Raw genomic sequence first — 18374 nt, 5'->3', positions numbered from 1 at the left:
TTCTTTTGAGATGAAAAATAACATTTTCTCATTTGTTTGATTTTCTATTCAAATTTTCTCTTTCCTTTGCCATCAGGTCAAACGTGAGGTCATCTCCAATCAGCAAAAAGGGCGCCCAGTACTTGATGTCGTGGAACTCATCTGATTCTCTGAGGCTTTTCATGGCCAGGTTCAGTGACTTGCTTGTAGATTTACCTTCTGCAAGGTGCTGATAAAAGCATTTCATGAACTCGAGAGTAGCCTCGTCATCAATCGCCCACAGGGACACCACAACAGACCGAGCACCAGCCCCCATAAAAGCGCGCGCAATGCCAACCACACCTTCAGCCTTGATCTCGCCTCGACCACTGTGGCAGCAACTGAGCACAACAAGTTTAGCGCGAAGTTGAACATTCAACACATCTCGAATCGTTAAAATGTAATCTTCTTTCTTGGTAGGCACAGTAGATATTCGGTCTGGGTCAGGTGTAAGAGCAATTTCACCAGTTTCCATACATCCGTGTGCTGCAAAGTGAACTAAGGAAACGGAACTGAGTCTTTTCAACACCTCACGTTTCGTGGCTTTTCTGCCAGTGATTGGCGTGATATTCAGAATTTCTCCGATCATTTCTACTTCTTCCTTAGCACACGGAAGCTGCTCGAGGACTTTCTCTCCCTCGCTGTTAGTAACCTCGGATACCCACGGATCTCCTACAAGTAACGCATCACTGCTTTTGTGATAATCATCTGGGCAATCGGCAATGAGTCTAAGACTTGCTAACGATGGAGCGACTCGGATTGTGAATGATTCACACAGGTATTTAGAATTACCATCCTTCAATGCAGCGTAAGGAGCGATCCACAGGGGTCCATCAGGAATAATGAGTAGCTCATCCCCTTGAATCAAGTCAGCCACCGGCTTCATAACGATATCATACAAAGTTCTCAAGCATCCGTCTTGTTGGAAGTGAGGTTGAGGGTTGGCTTCTTTGGTTTTCTCATCCACTTTTGAACGGCCCTCCCTCAAAGCATCTAAAGATCGATTCTCGCATCTCACATTAGAACGAACACCAAGTTGTGTATAGACACCGAGCATGAACGACTCAAAGGACTGGCTAGATCCACTATTCTCTGAAACAAAACCTTTGAGTTTACTTTGTTTTAACTGAACTTGTTTTCCTTCGGACACAACCCAAAGATTGACGTTAGCTTTGTCCACTGCCTGAAAGACAGTGTTTGATGGAACGTTTTTTAAAACTGCGCAATCTTCATCTTCTCCCTTGTGGTGACTTGTTCCACCACGAAAACTGGATTCCATGAGGTCGGTTAGAGCTTGAGCTCGTCCTTTCTCAGCAACAAATAAGGCTTCATCTACATTACCTTGTTCTACGAGAACTCTCCACAAACCCGTATACACCATTTGATGCTGATTTCGAAAATTAACTTTCCACTCATCTTTAGATTTTAGAAGTACTCTCAAGGAATTGAACAAGTTTATGCTAGCTTGGTAATGTTCAACGGCTTTTGGCAGTCCACCTTGTAACTCAGAAACGCATCCTAATGAACAGTAGGCCATTGCCTCCAAGGATTTGTCTCCTACTTCTTTAGCTATTTTAAGATTTAGATTATGGTACTCCATGGCTTTTTTGAAATCACCCAGACGGTGATAAGCATTGCCAAGATTGCCATAAGCACCACCCTCCCCATGCTTGTCTCCTACTTCTTTAGCTATTTTAAGATGTAGGTTGTGGTACTCTATGGCTTTTTTGAAATCACCCAGACGGTGATAAGCATTGCCATGTTTGCCATAAGCACCACCCTCCCCATGCTTGTCTCCTACTTCTTTAGCTATTTTAAGATGTAGGTGGTGGTACTCTATGCCTTTTTTGAAATCACCCAGACGGTGATAAGCATTGCCAAGATTGCCATAAGCACGACCCTCCCCATGCTTGTCTCCTACTTCTTTAGCTATTTTAAGATCTAGGTTGTGGTGCTCTATGGCTTTTTTGAAATCACCCAGACTCTCATAAGTATTGCCAAGATTGCCATAAGCACCACCCTCCCCATGCTTGTCTCCTACTTCTTTAGATATTTTAAGATGTAGGTTGTGGTACTCTATGGCTTTTTTGAAATCACCCAGACTGTCATAAGCATTGCCAAGATTGCCATAAGCACGACCCTCCCCATGCTTGTCTCCTACTTCTTTAGCTATTTTAAGATCTAGGTTGTGGTACTCTATGGCTTTTTTGAAATCACCCAGACGGTGATAAGCATTGCCAAGATTGCCATAAGCACGACCCTCCCCATGCTTGTCTCCTACTTCTTTAGCTATTTTAAGATGTAGGTTGTGGTACTCTATGGCTTTTTTGAAATCACCCAGACGGTGATAAGCATTGCCAAGATTGCCATAAGCACCACCCTCCCCATGCTTGTCTCCTACTTCTTTAGCTATTTTAAGATCTAGGTTGTGGTACTCTATGGCTTTTTTGAAATCACCCAGACTCTCATAAGCATTGCCAAGATTGCCATAAGCACCACCCTCCCCATGCTTGTCTCCTACTTCTTTAGCTATTTTAAGATGTAGGTTGTGGTACTCTATGGCTTTTTTGAAATCACCCAGACTGTCATAAGCATTGCCAAGATTGCCATAAGCACCACCCTCCCCATGCTTGTCTCCTACTTCTTTAGCTATTTTAAGATGTAGGTTGTGGTACTCTATGGCTGTTTTGAAATCACCCAGACTGTCATAAGCATTGCCAAGATTGCCATAAGCACCACCCTCCCCATGCTTGTCTCCTACTTCTTTAGCTATTTTAAGATATAGGTTGTGGTACTCTATGGCTTTTTTGAAATCACCCAGACGGTGATAAGCATTGCCAAGACTGCCATAAGCACGACCCTCCCCATGCTTGTCTCCTACTTCTTTAGCTTTTTTAAGATATAGGTTTAGGTACTCTATGGCTTCTTCTCCCCAATTATAGAAGTCTATGACTTTCTTGATATCACCTGAACTTGCGCTAACGTGGTCATGACTAATAGGATCTTTTTCCTCCGTGGACTTATCTCCCACTTCTCTGACAGACTGAAGTCTTAATGAAAACAAGATCCTATTGTTTTTGTCAATCTTTTTTTATGTTAAGGGTTAAATGTGGAAAAACAAAAAAGATTATGTTTCGTGCTTGGTTCCCAAGCCTCTGAACAAGAGGGATGATAAAGGCTGACCTTGTTATGATAAAAACATTGCTGCTTTTTATATGCAAACTACTTTGTTATTATCGTTTCTAGATACTGGTCTCTATCACAACAAGGTCACCTTCAGCCTCACTCCAAACTAAGGCTTGGCAACTAAGTACACGACTATAAAATGACCCATTAGGAGGGCTTTGCATGAAAGGTAGATGATTTATCAACATTCAGTCTTAAAGTCAGTTGTGAAGTAAATCTACACTTCAAAAAATTTTTTTTCTGTCTACAGCCTCAAAATTTAACGCGAAATATCTAGATTTAATCCTTAGTTTCCAAAAACTGAGCAGCACTTGCTCAATTTTTAAATTAATATAGCTTTAACATCAGACAAATGTTTTACAGCAGTGGAAGAAATGAGTCTACAACACAAACACATGTCTTTAAAATTTTTATTTGTCCATAGGAAAGCAGGACGAAAGTTTCCGAGTCTCTAAGTAGTGGAAAAAGGTCGAAGGCAAGAAAATCTGCATAAAATATGTAAAAATTACCGAGCTTTTTGTTCTGGCTTGTTTAAGAGAGATCATCTACCCAAGTACTATGTATAAACTGGATGAATATTAGTCTTCTAACCCTTTAACTCCCGTGAGTGGCTAAAAGGAGTAATTTCATTAACAAGTCATGAGGTAATAACTTCTCCTATGTTTTTAATCACACACACTTAAAGTATATGAACTGATAAGTTCCCATCATAATTAATACCCTTCTTTGTATTTTCTCCCTTAAAACATCAAATTATGGAAACTTTTTTTTTATACCCACGGTTAAAAATGAAAGATTCCTTCAAAGGATACAGCTAGTCCCTTATCACACCAAGTGATTGCTTCTTCAAATCTCTTCAATTCAACACAAGCAGTGGCTCCTGTAGGCAACAACGCAAAGAAGCATACTATTACTGTAGCTCAATTCTGAGAAAAGAACCTGAAACCATTGAAATCATTACAGACCAGAAGAAAAAAAAAAGACAAAACAAAACAAAAAAAACTAAACGGAAAAGAATAAACAGGCCCTATTAGGTTTCAGTTAGATTTATTTAGCTTTACAGACAACTGAAACTTCTAAGAACACTTAAATTGGGATCAACAACTCACACTAAAACACTAAGAGTTAGGTAAGTCCTGATCCTTCTTTCTAAAACAGCTAGATAGTGACTTAAGAGCGTGTCCACGAGAGTACCGGACAGTCGTGCTACATGCCATCTCACCGATTTCAATGAAACTTTGTCAGTTTAAAGGCTCTACCCAAAACTCAAAAAAACAGACTGGTTTCTGTTTTGGTTTTTTCCGTGGGGAGATAGACCACCCCCCGGTTTTTCTTGGTTTTCACCAATGAAATCGCTTCAAATAGGTAAAATGTATGAAGCTCTCATTGCGATGGTATTTAACCAATTACTTTGAGGATTTGCACACATAGTTTTACATCCTTAGTTAATGGCCGCCGCGAGTATCAGTCAGTTCGATTGACGGCTTGTCAATCAACAGAGGCAAATATACGACTGTGTTTTTAGACTTTTCGATTCATCCAAATATTTTACAACTTTGAGGTCAAATATCTCCCGTTGCCAGAAAGCTACAACACTAATCTTAATTACCCTTTATAACCCATCATTTCATCTCTGAAAATCATCAAAAAAATCTTTGGGCACTACCGTATTTTTGTCTTGGATACCTTTTAAAATCTGCGACTGTGACAAGTTTCTCTCAACTACACCTGTCACGCACTTCTTGCTCCAGGCGGTCACTTGACAAAATAAACCTACATTTTTTAGCTCTTTATACAAGATGATTGATCAAGAAAGGTGAAAAATGTGAAAAACTTTCGAGATTTTTTGTAGGAATGGAAAATTTCACGTTTAGAGAGATGCGTGTTGACGAAAAATGAATGGGAAAATCGTTGCGTTTCTTTCTTCAGTCGTTTATTACTTTGAAGATTTGCTAAAATCAGGACATAGGGCTCTTGTACAGAACAAAACATTCATTAGCCTATACTTTGATCGTCTATTATCATTATCGCACAGTTTACAATAAGGAAACTGTAACAGTAGAGGAGATTTTAAAGTCACATGTCGCCTGCTTGTTGACGTACAAGTTCCCGAGTGTAACAACTTCGGCTTTTCCATACCGCGAATGACGGGAAACTCTACCCCCCTTATTTGATAGGAAATATCAATAGCCCCATAAATTCATTACCTACGCCATGTTTCCAGAAAATAAGACTGGAAAATGTTTTTTCCACTTTCCACCATCAAGAAATTCCACGTATAGAAATAGTATTTGTAGGGTTACTGCGTGACTTTTCATGAGAAGTAAAAATTGTTCATCTTTTCTTTTCAAGAAGACACTTCTAGAAAGTTCTTAATCCTTCTCTTATCTTATTTTCCTGTTTTTTGACTGCAAATATCATTTGCATTTGCTATTATTTTCGCTGATTGTCATGGCCTTTCCTGCGAGTACGTGTGAGCTAGTTCATATACAGGACTCTTTCGAGTTTCTCTGGGTGGTGTCGGGCTTGGGTGTGTAGGTCTGGCTCAAAAGATATCTGCACGCTGCAACACGGGTTCCCATGTTTTCTCCTTTTTCTTCATTTGGATTTTCATTCTCTTGCTTACATTATCACACATTTATGTTTTTTTATTCCCTCAGCGCGTTCCCTCAGATTTGGAAGTAGGCCATGAAAACTCAATATTGACCAGAACTGAAATCCTTTTCTATCACTATTTGTTTCCGAGAACCCCCGTCATTTGTGACTTTATTTCTCAAGAAGATGTGTTTTTATTTGCTATTTCTTTCCATTAGAACATGAAACTAGGTCCTGATAAGTTTTTTTGGTCTCGTGACTCCCAAAAACTGTTTGCGACAACATCAATTGAGAAATCAAAGGCAATTACGCCTGAGAAATTCGCTTGTAGCCTTCTACCCGCAGAAGGCAACTCCATAAAATGAAACGTTCTAAGACCTCTATAAACTAGAGACATTGCGTGATGTTGAGGGGTGAAATATTTACCCTAAATCTGTGACCCTCAAACGGATCACGTACTCGTACATGTAACGTCCGGAAAATGTCACGCATGTATAACACCTTAGGCGCACCTGGCGAATTCTATCCATTGGCTTCAATAGCAAAGAGACAACTTATTTACTATTTGTATATGAGAAAGCTTATTTACCCTACTTGAAAAAATCCTTGATGAAGTCTACTATTGTCAGACGAAACGCGTGGGAGATAAATACAAGTTTTTACTTTCTCAGTTCGTGCAGTGATGCTCACTAGTTTGTTCCGTCAAAAACGCTTTTAATGTGAAATCACGTCCACCTCGACAGAAAAATTAAGCTCATCCTGTCATAATCAATGGTTTGATACCGTAAGTACCAGTTTAGGTATATCATTGGGCTTTGATCACAATGATAAAAAAAATGTGCGTTTCCTCACGCTTGCCACGTTTATTCTTTGGAAAATTATTTTACTGGAGGGCGATGTCGCTTACCTTGGCGCGTCTTGACTCTGGCCGACGAAAATTATCGAGGTGAACTCCATGAAATTCTAGTCAAATGTTTTAAAAACTTTGTTTACCCTTGATTTGCACGCAGAAAAAAAAGGAAAATTCCGAATGGTATTTCAAAACATTTTATTCATTAGTCAATTTATGAAATGTTTTATAGCAGCCCGAGGAAATGCCGGCGTATCGGTCAAATGAATTCCAATATTTTCAACAAGGAGTTGGTAAGTTTATTTTTCCAAGTAAATTTAAGTGGGGGTCATTTTTTTGTGACAGCCGATCAAAGATAGACATCTCTGAAACGTCTCTGAAACTCTTTTTAAAAAGAGTTTACACTTCCGGTAATATTTTCCTCCTTCTCGCAACAGCGCAACAGACATTGTTAATCCTATGTAGTGTAGGTGTATCAGTTGTATTACGTCTTCATAGTGATGCCATATAAGAAATCGAATGTCTAAAAAGCCCTCAATTCAATCTAACACTCGAATTAATAAAGTCAAGATGGTGCAGTTGTCTTGTTCATTTGCAACTAACTGTGGGACCAAATGTTATTTTTCTCGCGCTGGACAGGGACGGCAACAGCTCATACCTCTAAATTCGTGGGTATACAGCTTTAAAAAAAAACATTTGAGAGACGTCGTTGTATCCCAAACATGCGTTTCGTCCGAGATGGAGCTTATTCTAGCGCGTATTGGCTTATTTGGAGATTACGAAGGCCGCGATTTCACGATGTACCTCAAATATCGTGCACAACTTGGTGTGAGATTCAGACCTTCGGGTTCGTAAATGCCAGCATCCTCATAAAAATCGGAGACATAAAGTGGGAGAGATATGAATCTGCAGATGGCAGAAGAAATCAAAGCTGGTGGCGAGTCTTCCTGGTGGCGGCAAGGTGACTGTAAACCTAAATAGAACGCGTGCTGTAGCTGCTATCTTAGAGTCGGCAATGAATAAGGAAGAAGGGCAAGAAGAGCGCTTATCTGAACATCAGTTTTCCTAGCTGGTGATTTGTGACTGAGATGAACTTTATATCATATGATTGCTAGGGATACGCAGGTACTGTAGAGGAGCTCACATTGATAGAGGTGGGCGATCCTCCCTCTGACTTAAGAACTGCGACAAGTTTATAGCGCAGACCAACTGGCACGGTTTGAAGCACCTCAGGGTCTCACTAGGCTTATCACATTAGAAACCTTCAGCAAACTAATCGTAGAAGCGGGTGGTTATCAGCAACGTGCACAGATTTCGGAACGCGGGTCATAGCGAGAACTATACCCAATCCGTCATAGACGGAACAAGAAAGCGAGATATTCTTGCTAAAAGAAGGATGTATCAAGACGTTTCAGTCATTGGCTGCCATCCAAATGTACCCTGACAAAGACAAACACAGTGAAGCCGACAAAAAAATTCCGCCTAGGACAAGATCAAGAGGAAATGGACTAAGATTGGCTTGTCATTCTATAGGGGATGGCTACGTTCAAGGTCGGACCTCAGGTAAAAATTCTGACGAACAATCCTTAACTAGCCAAGTGGACTTTGGATGGGCTCTTTGGAAAACACAAAAAACAGCCACCTTTTCTCAGAAAGCAGAGAATTATCTCTAAGACGTGTGCTGGGCAAGGGAGGAAACTAGTAAGGCAACCGCCTCTAATGTGATTTCCCAAATATCGAGAGAGTTTAAGAGACGACACCAGCCAGAAATGTTGTCTAAGACTGACCGGTTGATACAGCAGCAAATCGCTCGATACTTCAGCCGGTTATCTGCCGTAACAAAAATTGGTTTATCGATGAGGTCCCCCTCTGTAAATATGAATGAGGACGGAGAGGCCGATGCCAATGATCTAGCTTTAGAATTCGAAACTGACCGAACAAGGCAGAAGATAAGGAGGGACCTTGCAAAATTTAGACGAAGACTGCAGGAGAGGGTACAGCTGCTATTAAGCTAAAAAAAAAAAAAATAGCATCTCACTTTTCTTTCATGTTTATTGTCTTTGCTCACGAAAACAACTGGCTATGTCTTAGGATTTCATCAAGGGAGATTTGCAGGAAGCCTACTCGTCAAATTACTGCTGGCTCATTCTTATTTTAAAATTTTACAAGTCAAACCCGGCAACATTCGATCTAGAGAGATGTGGATTTATATGTAGTAATAGAATGCTTGAAAAAAATATGCAGATATTTTACAAACGAAGCAGGCAAATAATCATAGAGAGCTGCAGATTATTCTGAAATTGTTATCTAGCAGACAGCATGAACAACGCGCTTGAATAATTCCTACGGAGAGTCATCGGCTCACACAACAGATGTTAGCTTAGCGGAGTTCTGCATGGAAATGTTCGATGGCGGTAAGTGACAACGACAACACTATTGAATTTTATTTTCGGAATAGAAGCACAGTTTTTAGTCCGATAGAACTATTGATATTTGCTCTCAAGCGAGAGCGCAGAATTTCTCGTCTGTAAAAGCCGAAGTTGTAGTACACTGGAACATGTAGTAATATCAACCAACACGCAGCATGTGACTTTAAAATCTCCTAAAATGAGCAATGATGATGATAAACAATCAAATTATAGACTAACGAATGTTTTGTGCCGTACAAAAGACATATCTGCTGATTTTAGCAAATCTTCAAAGTAATAAACGACTGAAGAAAGAAACGCTACGATTTTCCCATTGATTTTTCGTCTACATGCATCTCTCTAAACGTGGAATTTTCCGTTCCTACAAAAAACCTCGAAAGTTTTTCACATTTTTCACCTTTCTTGAACAACCATCTTGTATAAAGAACTAAAAAATGTAGGTTTATTTCGTCAAGTGACCGCCTAGAGCAAGAAGTGCGTGACAGGTGTAGTTAAGAGAAACTTGTCACAGTCGCAGATTTTAAAAGGCATCCAAGACAAAAATACGGTAGTTCCCAAAGATTTTTTTGATGATTTTCAGAGATGAAATAATGGGTTATAAAGGGTAATTAAGATTAGTGTTGTAGCCTTCTGGCAACGGGAGATATTTGACCTCAAAGTTGTCAAATATTTGGATGAATCGAAAAGTCTAAAAACACAGTCGTATATTTGCCTCTGTTGATTGACAAGCCGTCACTCAAACTGACTGATGCTCGCAGCAGACATTAACAAAGGATGTAAAAAGATGTGTGCAAATCCTCAGAGTAATTGGTTAAATACCATCGCAATGAGAGCTTCATACATTTTACCTATTTGAAGCGATTTTCTTGGTGAAAACTAAGAAAAAAACGAGGGGGTGGTCTATCTTCCCCCAGAAAAAAACCAAAACAGAAACCAGTTTGTCTTTTTGAGTTTTGGGGTAGACCCTTTAAACTGGCAAAGTTTCATTGAAATCGGTGAGATGGCATGTAGCACGACTGTCCGTGCTCTGGTGGATACGCTCTTAACATATCTGACGCCTGTGACTCATTGAACTTAAGGAACTAAAATATTCATGCTGAAATTTTGCTTTGCATTCCGCATTGAGTTTTTCATCCCGTTCAAAATAATATTCTCATCATGATTAATGGAAGTAATGGCGTAGCAGTCAAGATCTGGATTCAAATGTACATCAGGGTGGTCTTGACCTCTTAATTAAAGTCAATTGAGACAAGATTGAACTCTATTTAACCTCATTTAACCTTAGAGTGTTGAGTTCTTTTTTTTATTACTATTATTATAGTACAGCTAACATATCTAACCTCTCACAATTGCCTTAAGGAAAGTTGGATTTAACTCAATGGCTGCTTCTGCATCCCTTAGTGAATCCTGGTGATTTCCTGTTATTGAAATAAATATCTCTGATTAACCATACATGTTGCAAACCAACTACCATTACTATAATTTTGGGAAAAACTTGTGATGCCCGTTGATATCTGGGGTAAGAGGTTACTTCTTTGTATATTTGAGAGGCCAAGATAATATGTAAATTTTTCCGGACATGCATTCAAAATCATCACCTTTTTTCAGAAAACTACTACTGACAACTCAATAGCTTCAAAATAGAAAAAAAAATGCATATTAAAGCTCTCACCATCTTACCAAGTTTAGAAAGTGCAATTGCCCTGTTGTTGTGCAGTTTAGCCTTCAGTTCTTTGTCATTGCAGTTCATTTTAATTCCTTTGGTGTAAAAATGAATAGCATTGATGAAATCTCCTTTCATGAAGGCCTCATTACCCTCATTCCTATAAACATCAGCTGTGGCTGCAAAGAAAAAATAAAATAATTCGAAAGAAAATTAAAAATGGGTGTCAAAGTCTGTGGTCGTAGTTAATAATTATTCGTGTATAGTCAGAGCTGCCAAGATCTGGAGATTTAAAATCTGCAGATTTTCAATAGTTATGATGATGCTAACAATGTAGGTAACAACATGGGTAAGAATAATGATGAGAATTATAAGCATCACTCAATTCGAAGCAAACCCCCGGAGATTCCTAACATTCCTATTCCCTGGGCAAAATTAATAAAATGTTCAAATGCCCCACACAATCTTATGTAAAAGGCGAAATAATTAGCAATTTCACTTTCAACTAATTGATCAAGCTTTAAAAACAAATTGACCAAGCTTTAAAGCCTAGACCTTGAAGCCTTTTTTCTTCTGAGCCATTTGTTAGTGAAAGTACACTATCTACCTTAAACACCTCCATATTCAAGGATAATTAACACTTGTACTCTCCTGGAAATTAGATGTGACAGTTTTTATTCAAATTCCCTAACGCCAGTCAGGGAGGGTTAAAACCCCCTCCCCCCCCCACCCTCTTTGGCTTGGATGAAGATCAAATGCCTGTGGGTTGCTCGAGGAGAAGGGAGGGAATGTTGAAGGTTTCAAAGTGATTATGTTTCATTAAAATTGAAAGATGATGGTGATGATGATGGTGATGATGATGATGGTACCTATGATGCAAACTTACACAATGGATGTTGTATGATGATCAAATAAAGTCTTAACTTATTATAACTTTGTGTTATTGCTTTGAACTGTTAAAAAAGAAAATAGCAAAAGGTTCTGTGTCATAGATCTTCTCAATGAACAGCATATTGTAATCATAGAAGAGAGTCATGACTGGCCAAATATCCTTTAAAGTGGTCATATACTGTAAATGTCCTTTTCCACATCTGCTTGCATTCTTGAAACTGATCGAATAGAAATTGTTCTAACAAGAACTGAAGCCAAAGTTAAACTTAGCTCACCTCGTAAAGTGTCCTCGTCAAAATCTGGTGCATTTTCTTTGTCAGGTAAGTCTTCATTTTCACATGGAACTTTAATTGAACTTCTTCCTGTAGCCATAGCAACTGTAAGAAGACTGATGCTTCTTAAAAAGTTCTTCTTTTAAGTCATCCTGGCCTGAAAAAAAGGTTATTGAAAATGGTTTAAACATCAGCTCAACATATTACCCAGTTGCAAAATAAATATTTTTTCCCTTCTGAGAATGGGAGGGATACATAGACACAAAATCAGAAGCCAATTAAGAGCTAATGTCATCATGCATCCGACAAACAGCGGCAAGTCGTCCAAATTCGTTTTCTATCCTACTTTCATAAAGTTTTTATAAGTAAATAACCAGTTTACGTGAATTTTACGAGGTGAGACTGACAGCTCGTAGTTGGCAAATCATATCTTTTGTTTTTAGGTGCTGACAGGGTTGGTGGGGGAGGTGGGGGAGGTGGGGGAGGAGGCGATCGGAAATACGTGAGGATGCTTGTCGTACCTTTCAGGGGTCAAAATCAGTGATCTGGAACCTTTTACGGTGTCTCAAACTTTAGTGGACTGCCAGAGACTTAGCTGGTACCTTTAAGGGTGTTTTTCGCTCAATAAAATACCTGAAATAAGCATTTAATAAGCACTTGGACGATTTTAATGATCTGACTTGAGCCTCTTGAGCACATCGATAAAGAAGTTCTTATTTTTGAGATTTTTCAATTTTTTTGTGTTTAAATTGGTACTTTATACGGGTAGATATCAGTTGTTGCCACTCCCACACGGACTCAGGTACCTTTTATAATTTTATAAGGGTCGTTTTCGAAATTCCCCGCGCGCATCCTCGCCCTCTTATATATAGGGGTTCCCCGGGGGGTGCTGATACGTGCAGCACACTTGAAATTTAGCAAGGACAAATTTTGATGTGATTTTCGGTGGAGAGAAAAAGTTTTGTCAGCGTCTTGTGGCTACTACGGAAGGGCCCTTTACCACTGTGTGCTTAATTACGCGTTCCGCCAGATGGCAGGAAGCCTACAAAGTGCTCAGACATTAGTATAGAAAACTCCGCCTCTGTCTGGATTTTTTAAAATTATTTTGAAACTCCGCCTCTGTCTGGATGTTTGAAAATTTCAAGATTTACAAAAGACAGTCCTAATTGACTGAGGTAAATTGGGCAAAAATCATCATCTGTATGTTGCAAGTTCATATAATTTGTAACAGCAGCAATTTAAGTTATTTAAACCAGAGGCTGTAGGTAGTTAGGTAAAGTCTGTATCTAAGAGTGGCCCATCCAGGCCCTGAGCTTATAATCCTGGATTCCTCACATGAAGCGACTAGGTATTAATCAAGAACATCTTGGTTAACAAAAATCGTGTTTTTACTCCGATCTTGTTGAGGCTGGATTGCATAAAATTTGTGACATGGTGAAGTCAAATGGGCATTTTTATACGTTGTCTGACTTAGAGTCTAAGAATATCCAACCCAGGAACTTCCTCTCCTGGCATGGGTTAATAGACGCTATTCCTGTCAATTGGAAGAAAGAGCTAAAATCTAAGGCGATACCACACACTCCCCCTTTCGACCCTCAGGATTATAACTTGGTTTTAAATTCTGTTAAAGTGTCTTTATCAGAAATGGACACCAAAACGTTTTACGAAGCGCATATGTCTGATTTGCGTAAAACCCCCACAGCACAGTTGAGATATAACGAAATGTTTCACGATTCTGAGCTCGTGTGGAATAAGATCTACAGTTTGCCTTTCCAGGTTGCGTTAGATACATATACGAGAGATTTTCAGTACAAAATCTTAAATAGAATATTATTTACTAACTCTAAACTATTTAAGCTTAAACTGGTTGAGTCACCTTTATGCTCATTCTGTGATAAGAACGAGGAAACCCTTTTTGTTTTTTGTGAACACTCTAGAGCCCTCTGGAAAGAAATCTCTAGTTGGTTACATGAATGCGGTATTGAAACGCTTCCTGATCTAACAGATCAAATTAATATTATGTTTGGCTTATTTGATGTCGATAATCACTTTACGCTTTTAAATCACATGTTAATAGCGAAGCAGACCATCTTTCTCTGCAGACAGAAATCTATTACCCCAAGCTTTATTACCTTCCTCGCGCACCTTAAAAAAAATTTCAGAATAGAAGAATACCTAGCTAAAGAAAAGAAAAAACTAAACCTGCACTTAATAAAATGGGAAAAACTTTTACAATCACTCAGTTGAAATAACTTTACCTTGGGTAGCCTTGTATTAATATTTTTGTTTATTTATTTATTTATTTACTGACCTTATACAATTTTATTTACTTTATACTGCTGTAATTTTCTTCTTTTTTTTTTTTTAAAAAATGGAAAATGGAAAAACACAATAAAATATATATAAAAAAAAACTAGGTATTATTACTCCTCCCTAGACATGATGACAGTCCACCCCATGGTTACCCCCCCTCCCTTTTCCCTCCTGTCATTTCATCAGGTTCCCCTGACTAAGTTCTGGTACCCATTTATACTCCTGGGTGGAGTATAAATGGAGTGCACAAGAACACAACACATTGACTGGAACCCAGACCTCTTGACCCTGAGTCCAGCACAGGCCAGGTTACAAATGCAGACCTCTCGACCCTGACTCCACCTTACTAATCATAAGGCCACCATGTCTCCACAAGAGCAGAGAGTTTATGGTGAATCCCTTCTAATAAGAAACAACTTTTACAAAACCAAAGTAAGATTTTCTTATCTGATATTTAAATAGGGATTACTGGTCAAAACTTACAAAATATGTAAGTTTTTTATTCAATTTCCTCCAGTTGAACCGACATTCATATTTGTGCAGCTGGCAGTTAGTTCAACTGGACACTTATGACAGGAAAAACGATGAAATATATACACCAATGCTTGCTGATGTATGTTGATAGGGATTTCAATTTGGTACAGGTGCTGATGTTTGTGGTTTACCAGTATATGTATATTAAACTAATTCTTTTTGCAATTATTTCATGTTTACATTGTTTTGTGCACAGAATTGATTTGTCTTTGATGCTAACTTTAATTATCCTGATAATCTAGACTGGTTGTTTTTCAAATATCATAAAATCCTTGCTAGCTGTCTTCACGTAGAAAAAAATTCAAGAAATGTAGAGGAACAAGGAAATCAATTGTTCTGAAATTAAAAATAGCCTGAGATGCATGTACAGTGTAGATCATTTTTTCCAAAGCCAGTACTAACTTCTTACTGACCATTCGAGCACGAGTCTCTACTAGAGAATATTGGCCCATGGTTGCAGCAGTATAGAAATGCCATAGAGCCAATATTTCCCAGTACAGCTCAAGAAAGCAAGGTAATGGTCATGCACTAATGTCACTTGCACTAAACTAGTGTATTGTGAATTTTCTGGCTTCCAAGTAAAAACATAGGCATGTGTAGCATTCAAGAGTTATTTTTTTCGACCGGGTGGGATGAGATGGGACACTTTGTGTACCTAATGTTTTCATTTTTGTAACAGAAAAAGAGCATAGCTTTATAAAAAACGAAAATATTGCATTACTTCACCTTAAGAGAAAGAGAGAAAAACGTAATTTATCTGAACTCACACAGGTATCTTGTGGTCTATTTTCTCTACCGTCGAAATACTTCTGAGCAAAAATAAAATGGATTGGTGCCACGCTTACTGTTTTCTCCTTCGCAGCAGTTGTTTGGTCTCGTCACACAACGCCATCTATTCCCCGACGGAGAGAGAGCGCGTAGCGTCATGAGACCAAATAATAGTTGCGAAAGAGACCGCGCTTACTGCCGTTCCTCTGCCAGAGAGAAAATTTCAATTATTCGTCAACAGTTAGTGCCTGAAAAATATAATTCCATGTAATTTTACTACGAAAAGCAAACTGAAACTCTGTTGTATCTCCAATAGACTCTAACCAAAGGTATATTGCGATCTCGACCAAACGAAGATATCTTTCCCAAGAGAAAAGGATAATATTTGAGAGAGGGCTCCTTGATTGGTTGTTGCCTATCTGGCCTTTGCCCACTGTGTGTGAAATACCTTATAAAATGCAGGTTGTTTACAAGGAATAAACACGCGATTAGATAAAGTCCAAGGTAGTTAAAAGCCGAGTTTATTCGTAGAAAAAGTTAAAACGTGGGATAATTGCTTGAAAAGTTGACTATCAGTAGCATTTAGTGTAAATGTTTTCCAGTGGGGTTGGATATTGCGGTTAGAATACGTGATTAAATGCAAATTGTTTACAAGGAAATGACACGTGATGGAGCGAAGTCTAATTTGGCAAAATTGGCAAGAACTTTGAAGATCCTTGAAGATCCTTGAAGATCCTGGCAAGAAAATGAAAGATCCTTGAAGATCTTAGCAAGAAAATGAAAGATCCTTGAAGATCTTAAGAAGAATTTTGAAGATCTTTAAAGGTTCTCATAAAAATCTTGTAGGAACGTTAAAGATCCTTCAAAGATTTTCACCAGGGATGTCATGACAAGGCGAAAAATGTAGAAAACGCTCGCCGCATCCGCACTTCTTTTTCGTTGTTTTGGTAGCCACTTTGGAAATTTAGCAAGGCATTTTATTGTAGGTAATTCAAATGGGATTTATTATAGTGTACACGCAAATACGCTCGTCATAAAATCAGCTGTCCATTGTTTGCAACTCTGCACAATTATCCTGATAATATGCGAAACTTTGTTCAACGATTTCCGCTTGCTGACAAGTCTTTCCACTTGATACAATTTTACCCCGGGTTTATATTTCCTGATGTCTTTAGAAGCAATAATAATCTAAACGAAGGAATGTAATCTACATGAAGGACAAAAAAAAAGAGCAAAGAAGACGATCATTTATTCCAAAATCTATGTACGAGCTGGATTTAGGCTTATTTTCATTTTCCACAGGTATGCTGATAAATATTCAGTTACGCTGTGTTCTTAATATAACCTACATTTTTTCAAAAGAAGTCAAATAATGTGTTAAAGAATTTGTATTTTGATTTGTCGCCTTAAATTTTTCTCTACCTGAAAATACCTGCCAAGTTTTGTATCATTTAATAAGCAAGGAGCGTTTTACATCTTCCCCTCGAAACATGTGTTTATGACAATTGCTTCCTCTTTCAATTTCTATAATGCGAACAGGATGTAACACGTAGACGGTAGTTTATAATCAAAACTAAAAGGAAAAAGGCTTCACATTATCTCGTAACACTCAGTTTTCTTAGTTCTCACTAAATACTCTTCTAAAAATATAGAGTAAGCAGGGACACAGCACTTTCGATCGATAAAATTTTCATAACTTCCTCTTGTCTGCGATTATATGGCCTAGTGTGTTGTTGCCGGTTCACTTTGCTGAAAGACCTACATGAAACCAAGATCCCACGCCTCATACCGGATTGTCTATATTTTATAATGTACAAAGTTTTTCTTTGTTAATACAAACTGGCAATGTTACTGATGGAACACTGCGAGTGGGTGAGACAAACCACTTGGTTTAATTAATTATTTCAGAGCTTACCTTAAACGACGTTTCGTCAACGACGGAGCGTTGAATTCGTCCTTAAGAACCTGTTAAATTTGTAAAATTTTGCAAGACCGAAGATATTTTGATGAGGTCTTCAGAAGGTGACTTATAACAAGAACGGTGTCGAGAGGGTACTCTTTTCTTAGTGATCTCACGACGTAGGAGTATTTGATTTTTTTCCTCTTAAATTTAGCTCGCGATAACTTAGAACAAAAGCAACGCTTCGAGCTGGGGATGGCGAGCGTTAAAAATTTCTCGCTGCCACCAAAGATGTTCACTCGACCCTGACAGGATGCAAATGACTTACTTTTTGTTTCACGACCATAATGATGTTTTTACCATAGCGTGACATTCTCTGGAAAACCAAAAGTTAATGACACATTGTGAACTTTCCCGAGAAAATGAGTCATAAATAGAGAATAATTCACGGGCGCGCGTAGATGCGAATTTGGTTGATGGAATACAATTCAAGCACGTGAAAAATTTCCAAATGTTCACGTAGTGCAATGATTGGGTATGTTCTAATGGACTTTGCACGTTGATTTTATGATACGTGATGGAACGTGAGTTGTTAGGCGTGTTCTTTGTGCGTCAAGGAGCCGTAAAAACACGTTTGACTTAAAAATAATACAAACAATGAAATGCGAACCGTTCATGTCCCGATAAATCTCGACCTTAATCAACGAGGCTCTCGCGAAGGCCACATACCCCCACAGTTATCAAATGAGCCCAAGATTTCTGGTAAATGTTATTCTTTGTGCACAGCCCCCTGATCCATTACGCAATAATGATACAATATTTTTAGAACGCCCAAAAGGGGTTATGCGCACAACTTTAGGTGCCCGCTCGTTTCATGCCTCTGTGCCTGCGCTGTGGAACAGCTTGCCTGTGCACATCTGCACGATTGATTCGCTAGCGCTATTTAAGAAATCTC

The 18374-nt window shown here is 38.7% G+C and overlaps 1 protein-coding gene across 1 annotated transcript; it reads right to left on the bottom strand.

Annotated features, from left to right (window-relative positions):
• LOC136276826 (tetratricopeptide repeat protein 28-like) lies at positions 1-12032 on the bottom strand. Its single transcript, XM_066166593.1, has 5 exons — positions 11908-12032; positions 10759-10920; positions 10419-10496; positions 4023-4084; positions 1-2863 (listed from the first exon to the last, which is right to left on the bottom strand). Exons 1-5 carry the CDS (start codon positions 12002-12004, stop codon positions 29-31), a joined length of 3234 nt encoding a protein of 1077 aa, XP_066022690.1. The 5' UTR covers positions 12005-12032; the 3' UTR covers positions 1-28.
• Positions 12033-18374: the final 6342 nt, after the last annotated feature.

This window comes from Pocillopora verrucosa, chromosome 5, assembly GCF_036669915.1.
Source record: "Pocillopora verrucosa isolate sample1 chromosome 5, ASM3666991v2, whole genome shotgun sequence".
Taxonomy (NCBI): domain Eukaryota; kingdom Metazoa; phylum Cnidaria; class Anthozoa; order Scleractinia; family Pocilloporidae; genus Pocillopora; species Pocillopora verrucosa.
This window is presented reverse-complemented; position numbering and strand designations above follow the sequence as displayed.

Excerpts from the sequence above, each read along its gene's own strand:
- LOC136276826 (XM_066166593.1), bottom strand. The coding sequence starts at position 12,004 with ATGGCTACAGGAAGAAGTTCAATTAAAGTTCCATGTGAAAATGAAGAC. Across the intron at positions 10,921-11,907 it reads TGACGAGGACACTTTACGAG|CCACAGCTGATGTTTATAGG; the intron begins GTGAGCTAAGTT and ends TTTTCTTTGCAG. Across the intron at positions 4,085-10,418 it reads CCTTAAGGCAATTGTGAGAG|GAGCCACTGCTTGTGTTGAA; the intron begins GTTAGATATGTT and ends TGTTGCCTACAG.